General features: G+C 48.6%; 1 protein-coding gene across 1 annotated transcript; it reads left to right on the top strand.

Moving 5' to 3' along the window:
• Positions 1-14,953: 14,953 nt before the first annotated feature.
• LOC123143081 (linolenate hydroperoxide lyase, chloroplastic) lies at positions 14,954-16,853 on the top strand. Its single transcript, XM_044561867.1, has one exon. It carries the CDS (start codon positions 15,193-15,195, stop codon positions 16,636-16,638), a length of 1,446 nt encoding a protein of 481 aa, XP_044417802.1. The 5' UTR covers positions 14,954-15,192; the 3' UTR covers positions 16,639-16,853.
• Positions 16,854-22,298: the final 5,445 nt, after the last annotated feature.

The raw sequence follows: 22,298 nt of genomic DNA on the forward strand, positions 1-22,298 counted from the left end.
ACATCATCAAATAATGTGACGTGGACAACTAAACAAAAGGCCCAAAAGCCCACAATCAAATGACTCTAGGCACATGCCTAAACCGAGTTCTCAAAAAAAAACATGCCTAAACCGTGACTTTTTTTTGCGGGGAAAAGAATATCTCATAACTCAAGGGGGCTGCTCAGCCATAGCCAAGTTTACAACAGAGTCCAACCCAGCAGAAAGCCACACCGCAGTACGAGGGGTGCGACGACCGTAAGCGGCCAACTCATGACTAATATTATTCTGTGAGCAGCTACAGCGAGCAAATAAAATCTCTCTATCATCGGTATCAGCTAAGCTTCGGATCTCCTCTATGAGAATGTGGTGCCTCGATCTATCTCTCGTGCGTGTTGTGAGCAACGTCACCGCCTCCGCACTGTCTAGCTCAACTATAATTGGAAGGTTCGTCCGGTGCAAGGCCAACTCCAGTCCTTCTCGACACGCTGCTAGCTCCGCCTCCAAGGCACTCTCACATGCATGGAGTTCTCTACATGCACTATAGATGATCTCACCTCTATCATCTCGGAGAATCATACCTCCTCCAGTCGCACCCGTAGAAGTAATAAAGCTGCCATCCGTGTTTAGCTTGGTCCAGCCCGTGTCAGGGGGGACCCATCTCGGCTGCATCTTGGGGCTAGAGATGACCCGAGCTGCTGGTGATGAAGCAACGACCACCATCTTCCCTTTCACTGTTGGAAATATGCCCTAGAGGCAATAATAAAATGGTTATTATTATATTTCCTTGTTCATGATAATTGTCTATTGTTCATGCTATAATTGTGTTATCCGGAAATCGTAATACATGTGTGAATACATAGACCACAACATGTCCCTAGTGAGCCTCTAGTTGACTAGCTCGTTGATCAACAGATAGTCATGGTTTCCTGACTATGGACATTGGATGTCATTGATAACGGCATCACATCATTAGGAGAATGATGTGATGGACAAGACACAATCCTAAGCATAGCACAAAGATCGTGTAGTTCGTTTGCTAGAGCTTTTCCAATGTCAAGTATCATTTCCTTAGACCATGAGATCGTGTAACTCCCGGATGCCGTAGGAGTGCTTTGGGTGCACCAAACGTCACAACGTAACTGGGTGACTATAAAGGTACACTACAGGTATCTCTGAAAGTGTCTGTTGGGTTGACACGGATCGAGACTGGGATTTGTCACTCCGTATGACGGAGAGGTATCTCTGGGCCCACTCGGTAATGCATCATCATAATGAGCTCAAAGTGACCAAGTGGTTGGTCATGGGATCATGCATTACGGTACGAGTAAAGTGACTTGCCGGTAACGAGATTGAACGAGGTATTGGGATACCGACGATCGAATCTCGGGCAAGTAACGTACCGATTGACAAAGGGAATTGTATACGGGATTGATTGAATCCTCGACATCATGGTTCATCCGATGAGATCATCGTGGAACATGTGGGAGCCAACATGGGTATCTAGATCCCGCTGTTGGTTATTGACCGGAGAGTCGTCTCGGTCATGTCTGCATGTCTCCCGAACCCGTAGGGTCTACACACTTAAGGTTCGGTGACGCTAGGGTTGTAGAGATATTAGTATGCGGTAACCCGAAAGTTGTTCGGAGTCCCGGATGAGATCCCGGACGTCACGAGGAGCTCCGGAATGGTCCGGAGGTGAAGAATTATATATAGGAAGTCCAGTTTCGGCCACCGGGAAAGTTTCGGGGGTCACCGGTATTGTACCGGGACCACCGGAAGGGTCCCGGGGGTCCATCGGGTGGGGCCACCTATCCTGGAGGTCCCCATGGGCTGAAGTGGGAGGGGAACCAGCCCCTGGTGGGCTGGTGCGCCCCCCTTGGGCCTCCCCCTGCGCCTAGGGTTGGAAACCCTAGGGGTGGGGGGCGCCCCACTTGGCTTGGGGGGCAAGCCACCCCCCTTGGCCGCCGCCCCCCCTGGAGATTGCATCTCCCAGGGCCGCCGCCCCCCAGGGTCCCTATATATAGTGGGGGGAGGGAGGGCAGCCGTACCACAGCCCCTGGCGCCTCCCTCTCCCTCCCGTGACACCTCTCCCTCCCGCTTGCGCTTGGCGAAGCCCTGCCGGGATCCCGCTACTTCCACCACCACGCCGTCGTGCTGCTGGATCTCCATCAACCTCTCCTTCCCCCTTGCTGGATCAAGAAGGAGGAGACGTCGCTGCTCCGTACGTGTGTTGAACGCGGAGGTGTCGTCCGTTCGGCGCTCGGTCATCGGTGATTTGGATCACGACGAGTACGACTCCATCAACCCCGTTCACTTGAACGCTTCCGCTCGCGATCTACAAGGGTATGTAGATGCACTCCTCTCTCTCGTTGCTAGATAACTCCATAGATTGATCTTGGTGATGCGTAGAAAATTTTAAAATTCTGCTACGATCCCCAACAGTGGCATCATGAGCTAGGTCTATGCGTAGTTACTATGCACGAGTAGAACACAAAGCAGTTGTGGGCGTAGATCATGTCAATTTACTTGCCGCTACTAGTCTTATCTTGATTCGGCGGCATCGTGGGATGAAGCGGCCAGGACCGACCTTACACGTACGCTTACGTGAGACAGGTTCCACCGACTGACATGCACTAGTTGCATAAGGTGGCTAGCGGGTGTCTGTCTCTCCCACTTTAGTCGGATCGGATTCGATGAAAAGGGTCCTTATGAAGGGTAAATAGTAATTGGCATATCACGTTGTGGTTTTACGTAGGTAAGAAACGTTCTTGCTAGAAACCTATAGAAGCCACGTAAAAACATGCAACAACAATTAGAGGACGTCTAACTTGTTTTTGCAGCAAGTGTCTTGTGATGTGATATGGCCAGAAGATGTGATGATTGATATATGTGATGTATGAGATTGATCATGTTCTTGTAATAGGAATCACGACTTGCATGTCGATGAGTATGACAACCGGCAGGAGCCATAGGAGTTGTCTTTATTTTTTTGTATGACCTGCGTGTCATTGAATAACGCCATGTAAATTACTTTACTTTATTGCTAAACACGTTAGCCGTAGAAGTAGAAGTAATCGTTGGCGTGACAACTTCATGAAGACACGATGATTGAGATCATGATGATGGAGATCATGGTGTCATGCCGGTGACGAAGATGATCATGGCGCCCCGAAGATGGAGATCAAAAGGAGCAAAATGATATTGGCCATATCATGTCACTATTTGATTGCATGTGATGTTTATCATGTTTTGCTTCTTATTTGCTTAGTACGACGGTAGTAAGTAAGATGATCCCTTATAATAATTTCAAGAAAGTGTTCCCCCTAACTGTGCACCGTTGCGAAGGTTCGTTGTTTCGAAGCACCACGTGATGATCGGGTGTGATAGATTCTAACGTTCGAATACAACGGGTGTAAGCCAGATTTACACACGCAATACACTTAGGTTGACTTGACGAGCCTAGCATGTACAGACATGGCCTCGGAACACGGAAGACCGAAAGGTCAAGCATGAGTCGTATAGAAGATACGATCAACATGAAGATGTTCACCGATGTTGACTAGTCCGTCTCACGTGATGATCGGACACGGCCTAGTTAACTCGGATCATGTTTCACTTAGATGACTGGAGGGATGTCTGTCTGAGTGGGAGTTCATTGAATAATTTGATTAGATGAACTTAATTATCATGAACTTAGTCTAAAATCTTTACAATATATATTGTAGATCAAATGGCCCACGTTGCCCTCAACTTCAACGCGTTCCTAGAGAAAACCAAGCTGAAAGATGATGGCAGCAACTATACGGACTGGGTCCGGAAACTGAGGATCATCCTCATAGCTGCCAAGAAAGATTATGTCCTAGAAGCACCGCTAGGTGATGCACCAATCCCAGAGAACCAAGACGTTATGAACGCTTGGCAGTCACGTGCTGATGATTACTCCCTCGTTCAGTGCGGCATGCTTTACAGCTTAGAACCGAGGCTCCAAAAGCGTTTTGAGCAACACGGAGCATATGAGATGTTCGAAGAGCTGAAAATGGTTTTCCAAGCTCATGCCCGGGTCGAGAGATATGAAGTCTCCGACAAGTTCTTCAGTTGTAAGATGGAGGAAAACAGTTATGTCAGTGAGCACATACTCAAAATGTCTGGGTTGCACAACCGCTTGACTCAGCTGGGAGTTAATCTCCCGGATGACGCGGTCATTGACAGAATCCTTCAGTCGCTTCCACCGAGCTACAAGAGCTTTGTGATGAACTTCAATATGCAGGGGATGGAAAAGACCATTCCTGAGGTATATTCAATGCTGAAATCAGCGGAGGTGGAGATCAGAAAGGAACATCAAGTGTTGATGGTGAATAAAACCACTAAGTTCAAGAAAGGCAAGGGTAAGAAGAACTTCAAGAAGGACGGCAAGGGAGTTGCCGCGCCCGGTAAGCCAGTTGCCGGGAAGAAGCCAAAGAATGGACCCAAGCCTGAGACTGAGTGCTTTTATTGCGAGGGAAGTGGTCACTGGAAGCGGAACTGCCCCAAATACTTAGCGGACAAGAAGGCCGGCAACACCAAAGGTATATGTGATATACATGTAATTGATGTGTACCTTACCAGTACTCGTAGTAGCTCCTGGGTATTTGATACCGGTGCGGTTGCTCATATTTGTAACTCAAAACAGGAGCTGCGGAATAAGCGGAGACTGGCGAAGGACGAGGTGACGATGCGCGTCGGGAATGGTTCCAAGGTCGATGTGATCGCCGTCGGCACGCTACCTCTACATTTACCTACGGGATTAGTTTTAAACCTCAATAATTGTTATTTAGTGCCAGCTTTGAGCATGAACATTGTATCAGGATCTTGTTTAATGCGAGATGGCTACTCATTTAAATCCGAGAATAATGGTTGTTCTATTTATATGAGAGATATGTTTTATGGTCATGCCCCGCTGGTTAATGGTTTATTCTTAATGAATCTCGAACGTGATGTTACACATATTCATAGTGTGAATACCAAAAGATGTAAAGTTGATAACGATAGTCCCACATACTTGTGGCACTGCCGCCTTGGTCACATTGGTGTCAAGCGCATAAAGAAGCTCCATGCAGATGGACTTTTGGAGTCTCTTGATTACGAATTTGACACGTGCGAACCATGCCTCATGGGTAAGATGACCAAGACTCCGTTCTCCGGAACAATGGAGCGAGCAACCAACTTATTGGAAATCATACATACCGATGTGTGCGGTCCAATGAGTGTTGAGGCTCGCGGAGGCTATCGTTATGTTCTCACTCTCACTGATGACTTGAGTAGATATGGGTATGTCTACCTAATGAAACACAAGTCTGAGACCTTTGAAAAGTTAAAGGAATTTCAGAGTGAGGTTGAGAATCAACGTGACAGAAAAATTAAGTTCTTACGATCAGATCGTGGAGGGGAATATTTGAGTCACGAATTTGGCACACACTTAAGGAAATGTGGAATTGTTTCACAACTCATGCCGCCTCGAACACCTCAGCGTAATGGTGTGTCCAAACGTCGTAATCGCACCATATTGGATATGGTGCGATCTATGATGTCTCTTACCGATCTACCGCTATCATTCTGGGGCTATGCTTTAGAGACTGCCGCATTCACTTTAAATAGGGCTCCGTCGAAATCCGTTGAGACGACACCGTATGAATTATGGTTTGGGAAGAAACCTAAGCTGTCGTTTCTAAAAGTTTGGGGATGCGATGCTTATGTCAAGAAACTTCAACCTGAAAAGCTCGAACCCAAGTCGGAGAAATGCGTCTTCATAGGATACCCTAAGGAAACCATTGGGTATACCTTCTACCTCAGATCCGAAGGCAAGATCTTTGTTGCCAAGAACGGGTCCTTTCTGGAGAAAGAGTTTCTCTCGAAAGAAATAAGTGGGAGGAAAGTGGAACTTGATGAAGTACTACCTCTTGAAGCGGAAAGTAGCGCAGCTCAGGAAAATGTTCCTGTGGTGCATGCACCGACTAGAGAGGAAGTTAATGATGATGATGATCAAGGTACTTCGGATCAAGCTCCTACTGAACTTCGTAGGTCCACAAGGACACGTTCCGCGCCAGAGTGGTACGGCAACCCTGTCTTGGAAATCATGTTGTTAGACAACGGTGAACCTTCGAACTATGAAGAAGCAATGGCGGGCCCAGATTCCGACAAATGGCTAGAAGCCATGAAATCCGAGATAGGATCCATGTATGAAAACGAAGTATGGACTTTGACAGACTTGCCCGATGATCGGCGAGCCATAGAAAATAAATGGATCTTTAAGAAGACAGACGCGGATGGTAATGTGACCATCTATAAGGCTCGACTTGTCGCTAAGGGTTATCGACAAGTTCAAGGGGTTGACTACGATGAGACTTTCTCACCCGTAGCAAAGCTGAAGTCCGTCCGAATCATGTTAGCAATTGCCGCATACTATGATTATGAGATATGGCAAATGGACGTCAAAACGGCATTCCTTAACGGCCATCTTAAGGAAGAACTGTATATGATACAGCCGGAAGGTTTTGTCGATCCTAAGAATGCTAACAAGGTATGCAAGCTCCAGCGCTCCATCTATGGGCTGGTGCAAGCATCTCGGAGTTGGAACATTCGATTTGATGAGATGATCAAAGCGTTTGGGTTTACACAGACTTATGGAGAAGCCTGTGTTTACAAGAAAGTGAGTGGGAGCTCTGTAGCATTTCTCATATTATATGTGGATGACATACTATTGATGGGAAATGATATAGAATTCTTGAAAAGTATAAAGGCCTATTTGAATAAGTGTTTTTCAATGAAGGACCTTGGAGAAGCTGCTTATGTATTAGGCATCAAGATCTATAGAGATAGATCAAGACGCCTCATTGGTCTTTCACAAAGTACGTACCTTGACAAGATATTGAAGAAGTTCAATATGGATCAGTCCAAGAAGGGGTTCTTGCCTGTATTGCAAGGTGTGCAATTGAGCACGGCTCAATGCCCGACCACGGCAGAAGATAGAGAAAAGATGAGTGTCGTCCCCTATGCCTCGGCCATAGGGTCTATTATGTATGCCATGCTGTGTACCAGACCTGATGTAAACCTTGCCGTAAGTTTGGTAGGAAGGTACCAAAGTAATCCCGGCATGGAACACTGGACAGCGGTCAAGAATATCCTGAAGTACCTGAAAAGTACTAAGGATATGTTTCTCGTATATGGAGGTGACGAAGAGCTCGTCGTAAAGGGTTACGTCGATGCTAGCTTCGACACAGATCTGGATGACTCTAAGTCACAAACCGGATACGTGTATATTTTGAATGGTGGGGCAGTAAGCTGGTGCAGTTGCAAGCAAAGCGTCGTGGCGGGATCTACATGTGAAGCGGAGTACATGGCGGCCTCAGAGGCAGCACAAGAAGCAATCTGGATAAAGGAGTTCATTACCGACCTAGGGGTGATTCCCAATGCGTCGGGCCCGATGACTCTCTTCTGTGACAACACTGGAGCTATTGCCCTTGCTAAGGAGCCCAGGTTTCACAGGAAGACCAGGCATATCAAGCGTCGCTTCAACTCCATTCGTGAAAATGTTCAAAATGGAGACATAGATATTTGTAAAGTACATACGGACCTGAATGTAGCAGATCCATTGACTAAACCTCTCCCTAGAGCAAAACATGATCAACACCAGAACTCTATGGGTGTTCGATTCATCACAATGTAACTAGATTATTGACTCTAGTGCAAGTGGGAGACTGTTGGAAATATGCCCTAGAGGCAATAATAAAATGGTTATTATTATATTTCCTTGTTCATGATAATTGTCTATTGTTCATGCTATAATTGTGTTATCCGGAAATCATAATACATGTGTGAATACATAGACCACAACATGTCCCTAGTGAGCCTCTAGTTGACTAGCTCGTTGATCAACAGATAGTCATGGTTTCCTGACTATGGACATTGGATGTCATTGATAATGGGATCACATCATTAGGAGAATGATGTGATGGACAAGACCCAATCCTAAGCATAGCACAAAGATCGTGTAGTTCGTTTGCTAGAGCTTTTCCAATGTCAAGTATCATTTCCTTAGACCATGAGATCATGTAACTCCCGGATGCCGTAGGAGTGCTTTGGGTGCACCAAACGTCACAACGTAACTGGGTGACTATAAAGGTACACTACAGGTATCTCTGAAAGTGTCTGTTGGGTTGACACGGATCGAGACTGGGATTTGTCACTCCGTATGACGGAGAGGTATCTCTGGGCCCACTCGGTAATGCATCATCATAATGAGCTCAAAGTGACCAAGTGGTTGGTCATAGGATCATGCATTACGGTACGAGTAAAGTGACTTGCCGGTAACGAGATTGAACGAGGTATTGGGATACCGACGATCGAATCTCGGGCAAGTAACGTACCGATTGACAAAGGGAATTGTATACGGGATTGATTGGATCCTCGACATCATGGTTCATCCGATGAGATCATCGTGGAACATGTGGGAGCAAACATGGGTATCCAGATCCCGCTGTTGGTTATTGACCGGAGAGTCGTCTCGGTCATGTCTGCATGTCTCCCGAACCCGTAGGGTCTACACACTTAAGGTTCGGTGACGCTAGGGTTGTAGAGATATTAGTATGCGGTAACCCGAAAGTTGTTCGGAGTCCCGGATGAGATCCCGGACGTCACGAGGAGTTCCGGAATGGTCCGGAGGTGAAGAATTATATATAGGAAGTCCAGTTTCGGCCACCGGAAAAGTTTCGGGGGTCACCGGTATTGTACCGGGACCACCGGAAGGGTCCCGGGGGTCCACCAGGTGGGGCCACCTATCCCGGAGGGCCCCATGGGCTGAAGTGGGAGGGGAACCAGCCCCTGGTGGGCTGGTGCGCCCCCCTTGGGCCTCCCCCTGCGCCTAGGGTTGGAAACCCTATGGGTGGGGGGCGCCCCACTTGGCTTGGGGGCAAGCCACCCCCCTTGGCCGCCGCCCCCCCCCCTGGAGATTGCATCTCCCAGGGCTGGCGCCCCCCCAGGGTCCCTATATATAGTGGGGGGAGGGAGGGCAGCCGTACCACAGCCCCTGGCGCCTCCCTCTCCCACCCGTGACACCTCTCCCTCCCGCTTGCGCTTGGCGAAGCCCTGCCGGGATCCCGCTACTTCCACCACCACGCCGTCGTGCTGCTGGATCTCCATCAACCTCTCCTTCCCCCTTGCTGGATCAAGAAGGAGGAGACATCGTTGATCCGTACGTGTGTTGAACGCGGAGGTGCCGTCCGTTCGGCGCTCGGTCATCGGTGATTTGGATCACGACGAGTACGACTCCATCAACCCTGTTCACTTGAACGCTTCCGCTTGCGACCTACAAGGGTATGTAGATGCACTCCTCTCTCTCGTTGCTAGATAACTCCATATATTGATCTTGGTGATGCGTAGAAAATTTTAAAATTCTGCTACGATCCCCAACATTCACATGGTCTCCCGAAGGGTGTTGATTAATACACAGGAGCGAAGTAATATACCCGTGGAGGAAGCGTCGGGAGGCTTTAGTCGGAGGAGGCATTTTGTCATGTGTAATCTCGTTGCGCACATGCCAACTCCGCCACATGGTCATGAGCACCACCATCCTCGTCGTGTCATCTAGGGGTTCCAACAGTGTGAAGAGCCACTCCGGTCCGGGGTTACTGATGGACTCCAGCTTGGGGATGTTCCAGTCCACCGCCATGGCACGCCATAGCTCGCTAGCTAGTGGGCACCTGCAGAATGCGTGGAATCCGTCCTCTCGTTCCATGCCACAGAGGGGACATAAGTCAGTAAGCTCGAGGTGGCGTGAAAATTTGCTGGCCCATGTAGCAAGTGAATTAGTCACAACTCTCCATGCGAAGACGCGTACATTAGGGGGAGCAGGGCACCCCCATATGATCTTCCAGATGACGCGACGACCATCCGGTGCCCTGCTCGTGGCGGTAGCCAATGGACGCTCGCGCTCGTCCATGGCAAGGCGGTATGCGGAGCGAACGGTGAAGATGCCGTTCTTCTCCGGTGCCCAGGCGATGATATCGTCCGTGACGCGTGGTGATGTCCGGATGCTAGTAATCGCATCAACGTCCGCCGGGAGGAAGTAGCGCCGAAGGAGACCCATCCGCCAGGAGCCCCTCTCATCTAGGAGCTCCGCCACCCTTCTGATGCGGCAGGTACCCTGTTGTGTGATGGGTTGGCAGGATGGCTCTCGCGGGATCCACCGGTCGCGCCATATGCGGATGTTTTGCCCGTCGCCGACACGCTAGATGATGCCTTTTTTAGGAGCTCGAGGCCGTATTGGACAACCTGCCAAGTCGGCGAGGCGTTCCCCGAGAAGACTGTATCCTCAAGTCGTCCGTCAGGATAATAACGGGCCTTGAGCACCTGTGCACATAAACTGTTAGGCTTAGTTAGCAAGCTCCAAGCCTGTCTCGCGAGGAGGGCCTGGTTGAAGATGCGGAAGTCTCTGAATCCCAGGCCACCCTTTGATTTATGAGCCTGTATTTTTGGCCATGCCAACCAGTGTGTTTTCCTTTTACCATCCACTGAGCCCCACCAGAAGTTCCGTACCATTCTGTTCAGGTCATCACACACTGACATAAGGAGCTTGAAGACACCCATAATATAGGTAGGGATAGCCTGAGCAACCGCCTTAATCATGATCTCCTTACCGGCCAGAGAGAGGGTATCACCCCAAGCTATAATTCTCTTCAAGAGCCGTGATTGCAGATTCTGAAATTTACCTCGCGTCATGCGACCCTCGGGCGTTGGCAGCCCTAGGTACTTCTCCTCAAAGGTTACTGTACCAATGCAAAGAATTGATCTAACCACATCCTGTTTATCCATAGTGCATGCATTACCAAAAAGGGCACTACACTTCGCCGGATTGATGCATTGTCCCGTGGCATTTTCATATGTATTCAACACGTTCTGGACTTTCCTCGCTTGTTCCTCCTCCGCCTTAAAGAACAACAGTGTATCGTCCGCGAACAATAAATGCGAAACACCTGGAGCTCGACGGCATATTTTCAGCTGTGTATAATCACATTTTTCCTCGCCATCTTTCAACAGAGCAGAAAGACCATCAGCCACAAATAAGAACAATAACAGGAACAGTGGATCACCTTGCCGAAGTCCACACGACGGTGCAAACGAGTCCAAGAGGGTTCCATTAAATTTCACTATATATCTCACCGAGGTGACGCACGCCATAATCCAGTTCACCCATCGGCGAGCGAAGCCCAACTTTTGCATCATTCGCTCCAAGAAGATCCAGTCCACTCTGTCATAAGCTTTAGATAAGTCAAGCTTGTACGCACAAAAACTTTTGTTAGGGTCTTTCTCCTGCTGAATAAAATGAATGCACTCAAAAGCAATTAATGCATTGTCTGTAATTAACCGTCCAGGCACAAAGGCACTCTGTTCTGGAGATATAATCTCATCCAGAATTGGCCTCAATCGATTCACCAAGCACTTTGCCACCACCTTATAAATGACATTGCATAAACTTATGGGCCGGAACTCCGTGAGCCTCTCCGGGTTATCCACCTTCGGGATGAGAACAATGGAGGTGTTATTCACTCCCTCAGGCATGACCCCTGTGCGGAAGAACTCCTTCACTCCTGCAATTACCTGCTCCCTCATAACCGCCCAATTCCTTTGGAAGAAACGGGCGGGGAAACCATCCGGACCAGGCGCCTTGAGTGGCCCAATCTGAAATAGAGCATCAGCTATCTCCTAGTCTGAAAAATCTGCACATAGGCCATCATTCATGTTGTCAGTCACACGAGGTCTAATAAGATTAATCACTGGATCCGCACATAGAGTTGTATCAGCAGTAAACAAACGAGAAAAATAAACCGTAGCCATGGCCGCCATGGACTGGTGGTCCTTGTGCACAACCCCAGTATCATCAATGAGGGATTTAATGTGGTTCTTACGAGCACGCCATACCGCTTTCCGGTGGAAAAACTGAGTATTACGGTCACCCTCTTTCAGCCAAGCAATACGGGATCTCTGCATCCACATCATCTCCTCTCTATAAAGCAATTCGTTCATCCGGTCTGCTGCCTCCCGAATTTCCTTACTATCTGCATTCATAGACATAAGCTCCTCGAGGCGAGAGCGAGATTTATTAATTTCCTTAATAACGTTACCAAATTTTTTCTGGCTCCACTCGTGCAATTTGTGCATCAAGGTACTCAAACCTGAGGTAATATCCCCAAGATGGACCATAGAACCCAGCTCAGTCCATGCATTCATAATTACCTTCGGGAGAGATGGTTCCCTCTCCCACATGACCTCGTACTGCCTGCATCTCCTCCCCTGCATTGGACGCGGCTCCTCCCGCTCGCAACGGAGCAATATAGCCAGGTGATCGGAACTGGGCAACACCAGGTGATCTACCTTAGCGTGAGCAAAGATGTCACGCCAGGCATTGTTCGCGACTGCCCGGTCGAGGCACACCTTAACATTCGCCCGACCTCCACGACGGTTATCAAAGGTGTATAGGAGGCCTGCAAAACCAAGATCGCCCAGGCCACATACTTCAAGAACATCACGAAAATCAATCATCTGACCTGCCAAATGTGGTGTGTCGGAGAAGTGCTCGAAACTCCACATCGCCTCATTGGAATCTCCCACCACGACCCATGGCATGTCGGCCTGTTGGTGAAGATTCCGGAGGAGAGACCACATGCAATGACGGTCCTCCGTCCGAGGCTCGCCGTAGACGCAGGTAAGCCTCCAGGGTGGCTCACCCGCCACAACAGTCACATACGCATCAATATATCGTTCATTAATTTCTTTTACATCAAGACTCAGGGACTCATGCCAATACAAAGCGAGACCACCACTGCGATCCGCACATCAAAAGCATCAAAACCTCTCAAACCTAACCGATTACGGTACCTCTGCATTTTATTCTTAGTCTGCCTAGTTTCACAAAGAAAGACGATACTAGGGGAATGAGCCTGCACTAGACTCACAAGATCTCGAACTGTCCGAGGGTTCCCACCCCCTCGGCAGTTCCAACTTAGGATATTCATTGCTCCTGACGGGGCTTCGCCGGCCCCGTCAGTTCGTCGGCGGCCCCGGGGCCGACTGCCTCCAAAGTGCTGGACACCTCGTGCATGTCCTGGTCTCCCGTTCCACCACCAAGCTGGGTTTGCTGCCCGTCCAGCGACCCTGTACCCGCTGTTTTCATCTGGTTCCATAGAGTCAGCGTCTGCAGTCGCGGGTTGCTGCGGCTAGCAGCCACGGATCCTCCATTGGAAGGCTTCGGGCAAGCAGCATCCACAGAGGGAGCCCTGTATGTGCCCCCACCGACCTCCGGGTTCACCTGGTGTTGATTAGTCTGTTGTCTTGATTAGTCTGTTGATTAGTCTGTTGTCTAGGCACGACAGCCGCGCGCCTCGTACGCCCCATCTCGTATGTTTTTGTATAGCTTGCTTGGTTGGCGGACACCAAGGTTAAGCAAATCGCCGTGGATCAACGGCGGCAAGCCGGCAATTGTAGTCCAAAAATTGAGGTAATTAATATTGCCACATCTCATCCCTCCTATGCCTGTTCTATCTAGCCTAATAGCCTAGTGTGATAGTGAATATTTTCTGCCCTTGTTTTTTTAATTGTTTTTCTCCATGGACTTTGATTGATCTAGGCTATGGAAGGTATTTCCTCCGTTTCTTTTTAGTCTGCATATAAGATTTGGTCAAAACCAAACTTTGTTAACTTTCATTATCTGTAGAAATAAAATTAATTTTCAGGTCAGCCAAATCATATCTGGTTAATCACTAGGTGTAGATATTTAATGAGGGGACCTTATTGGCCTCTGGTTAATTTTCATTATCTGTAGAGGGATATTGGAGATGCTCAACGGAGATTTAATCCAGATTGGTTAGCCAGACGCTTGTGCATGTTTTTTTGCGAGAAATTTGAGAGCTTTATTGCTTAGTGAACAGTTTTATAATTCATAGCCAAGAGACTGGAGATTCCCAGGTGCATCCTGATCGGTACAATGCTCTGAGCATGACAATTTGGCTAGAAAATCTGCAACACTAGTCTAGGTTCTTCTAGTTTCATGATGAACAACTCCCGCTCTTCAACATGAGCTCAGCTCTGACACTAGCTGGCCAAGCCTTGATTTATCCTGCCCCGATCCTTCATTAGTTTTTTTTATCAGATTTTAGCATCTGTTTGAAGAATAAACGGCCTGGAAAACATTTCTTTACCGGAGTTCATTTGTGGTGAAAGCCCCATAGGTGCAAGTTCTAAATTTGGTACTAACGCTCATATGTTTTTAGACTTATTTCAGATGTTCTTACTGGAGGAGACGTTCGTGTGTATATGTGAGTATCCGCGATGCGCGATTGTATTGTTTTTAAGAAAATTAAGAAAACTCTCTTCAATCGAGACAAATGGCTGGTTAATGTTTATTTTCGAAAATACGCCAATAACGTATCATATTTTTATAGAAGATAGAAGATAACTATAAGAGACTACAACTTAATGCGAACAACAAGTGTAGCTTGAACTCCACACACAAACTAATCAAAAGATTAGTCACCACAACTATTACAAACACAACGCAAAAGCCATCGTCTTGGACTCACCGGAAGTTGCATACATAGCGCCCATGAAGATCAACTCGGGCCAGCGACGAGCACCGGAGAACCACCACACATATACTCCAAGCCGACTCTCGACACGTGATGCTCCCAACAGAGTAACGACATCAAAGATGCCGCCATCGCCAATCCGGCACAGACCTAGGCTTTGCCCAGAGACACAACCCGAGCAAGGGGAGAGATGCCGACACACCTCAGTGACGCCTCCAAGGAGGGGAACGACGCCCACGAGCGCCATCGCCACCATCACCGATCAAAGACGGGCCGGATTTTCATCAGTAACACCTCCCACCCCTCCCATCTGATTGGGGGATCCGGTCAATGTAGAAGTGGATTTTCTGCGTGACAGAGCGCGCGCTGTCAATAGGGACCCACGTGATCCTCTCCCTCTACTGGCGTCTCCATCGCGGCATCGCCAACCTCTCGCCCTTCCTCCGCGTGAACCACACTAGCTCAGTTCACTCTACTCCACCGAGCTGCTGCGGCTGAGCAGCTGGTCCAGTGAGCTTAAGACCACACACGGGCTGGGGATATCCAGCTCGCGGTAGCCACCACCACACCGAGCGCGCGTCCGTACGTCTCGGCCATGCTGCCGTCTTTCTCACCGGCGGCCACTGCGGTGGCGACGCCGCCGCCGAAGCCGATCCCGGGCGGCTACGGCGCGCCCGTGCTGGGCCCGCTCCGGGACCGGCTGGACTACTTCTGGTTCCAGGGCCCCGAGGAGTTCTTCCGGCGGCGCGCCGCGCAGTACCGGAGCACGGTGTTCCGCGCAAACATCCCGCCCACGTTCCCCTTCTTCGTCGGCGTGAACCCTCGCGTGGTCGCCATCGTGGACACCGCCGCCTTCACGGCGCTGTTCGACCCGGAGCTGGTGGACAAGCGCGACTGCCTCATCGGGCCGTACAACCCCAGCGACTCCTTCACGGGCGGCACCCGCGTGGGCGTGTACCTGGACACGGAGGAGCCGGAGCACGAGCGCACCAAGGCCTTCGCCATGGACCTCCTCCGCCGCAGCTCCCGCGTGTGGGCGCCCGAGTTCCTCGAGGGCGTCGACGGCATGCTCGCCGCCATCGAGTCCGACCTCGCCGCCGGCAAGGAGGGCGGCGCCAGCTTCCTGGTGCCGCTGCAGAAGTGCATCTTCCGGTTCCTGTGCAGGGCGGTGGCCAGCGCCGACCCGGCCGCCGAGGACCTCGTCGACCGGTACGGGCTCTTCATCCTGGACGTCTGGCTGGGGCTGCAGCTGGTGCCGACGCAGAAGATCGGCGCCATCCCGCAGCCGCTGGAGGAGCTCCTCCTCCACTCCTTCCCCTTCCCCTCCATTCTCGTCAAGCCGGGGTACGACCTGCTGTACCGCTTCGTGGAGAAGCACGGCGCCGCGTCCGTGGCCGTCGGCGTCAAGGACCACGGCATGTCCGACAAGGACGCCATCAACAACATCCTCTTCCTGCTCGGCTTCAACGCCTTCGGGGGCTTCTCGGTCTTCCTCCCCTTCCTCATCCTGCAGGCCGGCAAGGACGCCGCGCTCCGCGCCAAGCTCCGCGACGAGGTGCGCGCCGCCCTGGAGCGGCACGCCGGCGAGGTCGGGTTCGCGTCCGTGCGGGCGATGCCGCTGGTGCGCTCCACGGTGTACGAGGTGCTCCGGATGAACCCGCCCGTGCCGCTGCAGTTCGGGCGCGCGCGCCGGGACTTCGTGCTGCGCTCCCACGGCGGGGAGGGCTTCTCCGTCGCCGCCGGGGAGATGCTGTGCGGGTACCAGCCGCTGGCGATGCGCGACCCGGCGGTGTTCGACCGGCCGGACGAGTTCGTGGCGGACAGGTTCGTCGGGGCGGAGGGCGAGGCGCTGCTGCGGTACGTGTACTGGTCCAACGGGCCGGAGACCGGGGAGCCGACGAAGGGCAACAAGCAGTGCGCCGCCAAGGACGTGGTCGTCGCCACCGCCTGCATGCTCGTCGCCGAGCTCTTCCGCCGCTACGACGACTTCGAGTGCGACGGCACCTCCTTCACCAGCCTCCAGAAGCGGCAGCCCAGCTGAAAATCACCGCGTACGTACGTGCGTACATTTAGGAAATTAATTAATTAGCAACCATTTTTTTTCACTCGCTCTGCTTCTGTTGATGATCGATCTCAAGTGTCAGATGAGCTGGTAAATAGAAAAAAAAGAAAAACAAGTTCTCTTGCTCTACTGTTACTTTGTAAGAATTTCGTGGTGGTAATTAAATAAAATCGCAGAGGATATCTTGTGCTGTACCAGTGGCTGTTCGTCACGTACTGTACCGGCCAAGTACGCCTGTATTTTCAGATTATCTTCTTCTAACGTGTACAGTACTAGTAGTAGATTTGCATGTGTATGGATTGGAAGTTGAATGAGACGGGAGCGGCGAGAAACACGAGCCCGTCGATCGCGTTGCGCTTCGTCGTCCCGTTGCGGCTGGCCACTGGCACTACAGTGACAACAGCACGCGCCTGCATGCACACGGGGACATGAGTTCCGACGGGGACTACTAATGGAACAGTCATTTCCTGTACAAACTATCTTGTGATGATGCTGGAATAATCTCACTCAGAGATGACAGCAAGAGCTTTTCTTTCCTCACTCGCAAGGCGACTAGGAAAAGTCTTCCTCCCCTCGATCTTCACCGGCGAGGCCGTGGATTCGCCTCCCGTCCGTCAGCCGCTCCGGCGGCCAGTGGCGGGGCTGAGGATTTCTGGCGCCTTGTCTTCGGCTAGTAGATAGGTAGGGTTTTAGTTCTCGCAGGGGCAATGCTTGGACGGATGGCGGTGCTTCTTCTTCAAGTCAGTTTTCCGGGCCCTGATCCTCCTCAAGTCCGTCCAGTGGGACGGATTAGACGTAGCTCCGACGTAGATTCCTGCCGGCTCCTCGGGCGACGAGGTTAGGGCTTCTCGCCGTGCGTACGCAACGGTGATATTTGATGTCAAATTCTTCAAATCGATTCAAGGATTCAACGACGACGATTGCAGCTCCGGGCGTTGGTCTTTAGGGGCACGCGCACGAAGACTTCTCAGCTGTCATCGACAAGGTCAGACCGGCTCTCCGTATGGGAGCGGCGAGAGCGGCGCGTTGGCGGCTAGTTCTGGCGGCGGCAATGGTCGTTCGGTGGTCCATGGACCTCGACGTAATTTTTATTATGTTTGAGGTTTTTCCTACTTCCGGTGAATCTTTATAATATATCTGATCTTTTCACAAAAAAAGAGAGATGACAGCAAGAACATGAAGAAAAAATTATGAGAATGGAGTCTTCTAAATTGAGAGCATGTCGTCTGCTCATGGTTTTTTTTATCATAACTCCGTAACGCCATTGTAATTTTGAAGTCTTCAAAATTCCCCAAGGCCAGGGAAGAACAGACGACAGTTTGGTCAATGAGGGAGAGAAAAACAGAGGAAGCATAATAATGTCACTAAACATTACTGATAAGTATAGGCTAAAGTTTCCATGTCTATCTTTAAAATGTGATTGAACTATGCTAAATTTGAACCATGTTTGTAATTAAAGCTATATTGTATATTTTTTGATATACATTACACCTTAATGATAAATTTAACCCTATTCCCATTAATTTGAGGAGCCCCGCTTTGGTAGACCCCCTCACAAAACGTATAAAGGGTAATATAGACCTTTGTCAAATCGTATCTAGTTTCGTATGCATGATGGGTAACCCGTCCATACATACGTCATGCAAGTACCCTTCCGGCCTGGGCCGGCCCACTAACACCCTTTTGTTCTCTTCTATTAAAGTTCAAAAAATACGCAAGCACCTGCTTCCGAACTCGAAACCTCTAGCCATCGTATGAAAAGTGGTAACCAACATACCACCTTAACTCTTGTGATCATTATGATATGACACACTACTCTTAGTTAAAAACAGGGCTGCCCATCAGACTATAGAGGTCCAATATTTTAATATGGCCCGCACATGGTTTGTTGGTTTGGATCCTCGATCCTTAATTCATTGCTCTAGTTAATCTTCCGCTAAACACGTCCGCTACATGTGCACCCTCTCGTTGCTTTCTAATTTAGTGCTTCCTGATTGAACGTACGCATCAACATATGGTAGATTTATAGTACTTGAAAAAAAAAGATTTATAGTACTTGACCATTAGCCGGAAATTGCTTCCCATAAATCACGCCAAATTTCCTTTATTATAAAAAAATCTAGTAAGTTGTGATTTGCTTCACACATACAAATATAAGAGAATAATTATTATTCGAGGGACGTGGAGTAGCTGCTCCTAAGCTCAAATGCACCCTGATGAACAGCAAATCGAAAAAATACTAAAAAAGTTATGATTTTTCTTTGTAAACTCTGAGAAATGCTCTATATGCTTGCCATAGTTCAGCACAAAATAACATTCGTGGAAACCGTGACAAAAAACAAACAAAATCAATGCTACAGAAATGCTAGTTTTATAAAACATTTTGAAGTACTTTTTTTTTGCCACGACTTCCACGAATGTTGATCAGGTAGGTGAGAAGGGTCCGTTTTGGAGCACCTCATTTCTCGACATCCTTTAAATGGCCTCAATTTTTTTTCATGGCCTTGTATGGCCAATTCAAAGCAGCATGCCAAATTGTTTACGTATTCGACAAGTTTTGCATTTTCTAGATTTTTCTCCTTATAAAAGCCGATAAATGGCCGGACATGTCGCAACTTGCATATGATGTAGAACTCTGTTCAAACCGGGCATGGATTCCTATCATGGGCATGTCCACCTGCTTGCAAAAGTTAGGGTCATTTGAAGGATGTCCAAAAAATAGATCATATGCAATGGATGGTGTTCGGGTAAGCATTTGAAAGCACGTTGGTTTCCGACATCCATCAAATGACAATCTAGAATATTTTTTAAAGTTGTAAACAATATTTGGAAAAAAGAACTTTTTTGGTTTTCAAACAATATTTCAAAATTTTAAACATGTTTAAAAAAGAAATATTAAAGTTCAAAAAAGAAAGAGACATGAATAAACGAAAAAACAGAAATTTTCGTTGTTTCGCATTATATGAACATGGAGCAAATATCATAAGCATATATGAAAGCAGTGTGACTAAAGCAAAGATTATGTATATTAGGGAAGCATATTTTCTATCAAATTGACTCACTTTAGATCGAAGTAAAGTTCAGTGGCGTCAGAAGTAACAAGGCCAAGTAACACCAAAAGTAAAATATGCTTCTTGATGGAAAATAATACTCCCTCCGTCCCAAAATAAGTGACTCAAGTAAAGCTAGTACAAACTTGAGTCACTTATTTTGAAACGGAGGGACCGAGGGAGTAGAAAATTGATACAACATTTTGTTTCTGAACAAATAATAATGAACAAATAGTTACATTGGACATAAAACTTTATTCAATGGAAGCAAATTTAACATGTACGGGGTGCAAACTTTAGAGGGAAAGAAAGAAAAGTCTATCCAATACAAAATAAGAGAATATGTCGTAGCTTGATTTGTGGGTCTGATTAGTTTGAGAAACAGAATGACAAGGAAAGCAAGCTAGACCCACGTTCCATTCCAACTAACCGTGATTTTTTTGGATCAATTAATTCTAGGAAGCAGATAAATGGGACCAATTAATTCCTTGATGCAGATTCGAAGGTGAAAAGACCCGGCCAGGTCTGATGCAACGCTACCTGAACCATAGCGATGTCTTATATGTTTCGTACTTATTAACATCATTAGTGGCAGTGTAGCTGAGTGGTAAGAAGCATCATTAGTAGGACGGGGTTAGGAGTTTGATTCCTCGTGCATGCTTTCTCTCATTTTTTCTCAGGATTTTTATATCGCGCTTTTATAAATAGTATAAGTGCCCTTGCCTCCGGTGGGCCGGCCCAGTCGGCACAAGAGGTCTCTATACGGGTGTACTTTCGAAAAGGACCATCCAGCCCTTTATTATGAAAGGGTATAGGGTAATCTGAGTCGTCAATGTGTTTAGGGGGGTCTACTGAAGCAGAAGTGTAATTTGAAAAGATGAAGGTAGGAAACAAGAGCCCGCCCGCCGTCGTCGGTCGCGTTGTACATCGTCGTCTCGTTGCGAGGCCCTCATTTTGACAATGAAAATGCATGGGTGTCTCTGCGACATTAGTGTGGCTATGGCAATAGAATATGCCACTCGCTCCAATGAATGGCATCTCATCATGTTTTTTCAGTGCGGTGACACAAGTGAGAGGAATGAATGTATTAGAAAGGATCCGCCTAATGTGTTGTCGCCGGGGCTGTTCCAACCAAACTTTACTTGCTATGGGATGAAACCGCTTACCTATGATCTTTGGTACAACATATACGGCATTGTGTATTGATTGATACCGTAGTGATCAATATATGCACTACTAATTAGTAGTAGTATTTCTCTGCAAAATCTTGCCCGGGAAGCTTAGTTACCGTATCAAAAGAAGAAAATTTGAATGTGTTGCTTTGTTGAGGTGCCGCATATATATAGAGAATAGAAAGAAGAAAGAAAGGTAAGGTAAGGTGCAGTTGGATACTTGGATTTAGTGCCACGTGGCGTCTTTTGCAGCCTTTTTTTTCCCTATACCATATACCAAACCAACGGCGGTAGATTTGGCAAGAGAGAGAGAGACGGAGGCGAGAAACACGAGCCCGCGCGGCGTCGTGGATCGCGTTGCGTTGCATGTCCGTGGTCGTCTCGTTGCGACATGGCGATTTGACAGTGACAGGACCACGCGCCTTGCTTCCATGGGGACGGCGTATCCGCAAGTGCACAAGGCACGTCACATGCGAATACAGGAGACGCCGGAGACGACGAGCTGCTGGCATCCAATCAGACCCATACCGTAGCAGCGCTGCATGGCGCCCAGTGACAAAGATCCAAGCAAGGGTTGGCACTCTGAATCTGAGGCTGCCATTTGAAGCTCAAGCAAGCACAGCAGACCGCTAGTGAGCGAGAGAAGAACAGAGGAAGCACGTCATGCAGCGACAAGACGGGCAGCATTTACCAACCTGGAAACCAAGATGCATCATGTTCACAAGGCCACGCAGCCATGATCTTTTTGACTGATAATGACCTGCAGATATAATTCAGACATATTTTCAAGCCACAAAGAACCTTGATTATGTGCACCGTTGGTCTAGCAGATACTCCTATAAAGCGAGCACATTCAAGGGCAAAAAACACGAGTCACCTCTTGAAAATTGGCACCACATGGCAACACTGCACCGACAGCGACGACACCGCACGCTCGCGTATATGCACAAAAAAGAAGAGCAGACCGCTAGTGACAGACAATGAAGGTGCATCGTATTCGAAGTCCATCACTGAAAATTTCCCCACTGCTCAGGGGCACATATCTAGCTTAGGCTTGCCAGAAGAACAGTCACGAAAAGTTTGAGCAGGGATACTTGTCCCACAATTATTTTCCCAGCTACAAAGAAGTCATCCGGAGAATGCTAAAATAGGGCTGCAACCAGAGTTTAAATGACAGACAATGGGTAGCCCATCTACCTACTACTACCTCTGTTTATAAATATAAGACGTTTTGGCAGTTCAAAATGAACTGCCAAAACGTCTTATATTTAGGAACAGAGGGAGAATGTACTAGCATGGTTCTCTCTGTATAAAAAAAATGGTCGCATCAAAATATGTAGACCGGGGCACAAGTGCACTTCAAAATTTCTCGTGACAACACGACACGCTTGCTCGCATGCAAACATAAGGGGACAGC

The sequence above is a fragment of the Triticum aestivum genome, chromosome 6D (genome assembly GCF_018294505.1).
Source record: "Triticum aestivum cultivar Chinese Spring chromosome 6D, IWGSC CS RefSeq v2.1, whole genome shotgun sequence".
Classification (NCBI taxonomy): Eukaryota; Viridiplantae; Streptophyta; class Magnoliopsida; order Poales; family Poaceae; genus Triticum; species Triticum aestivum.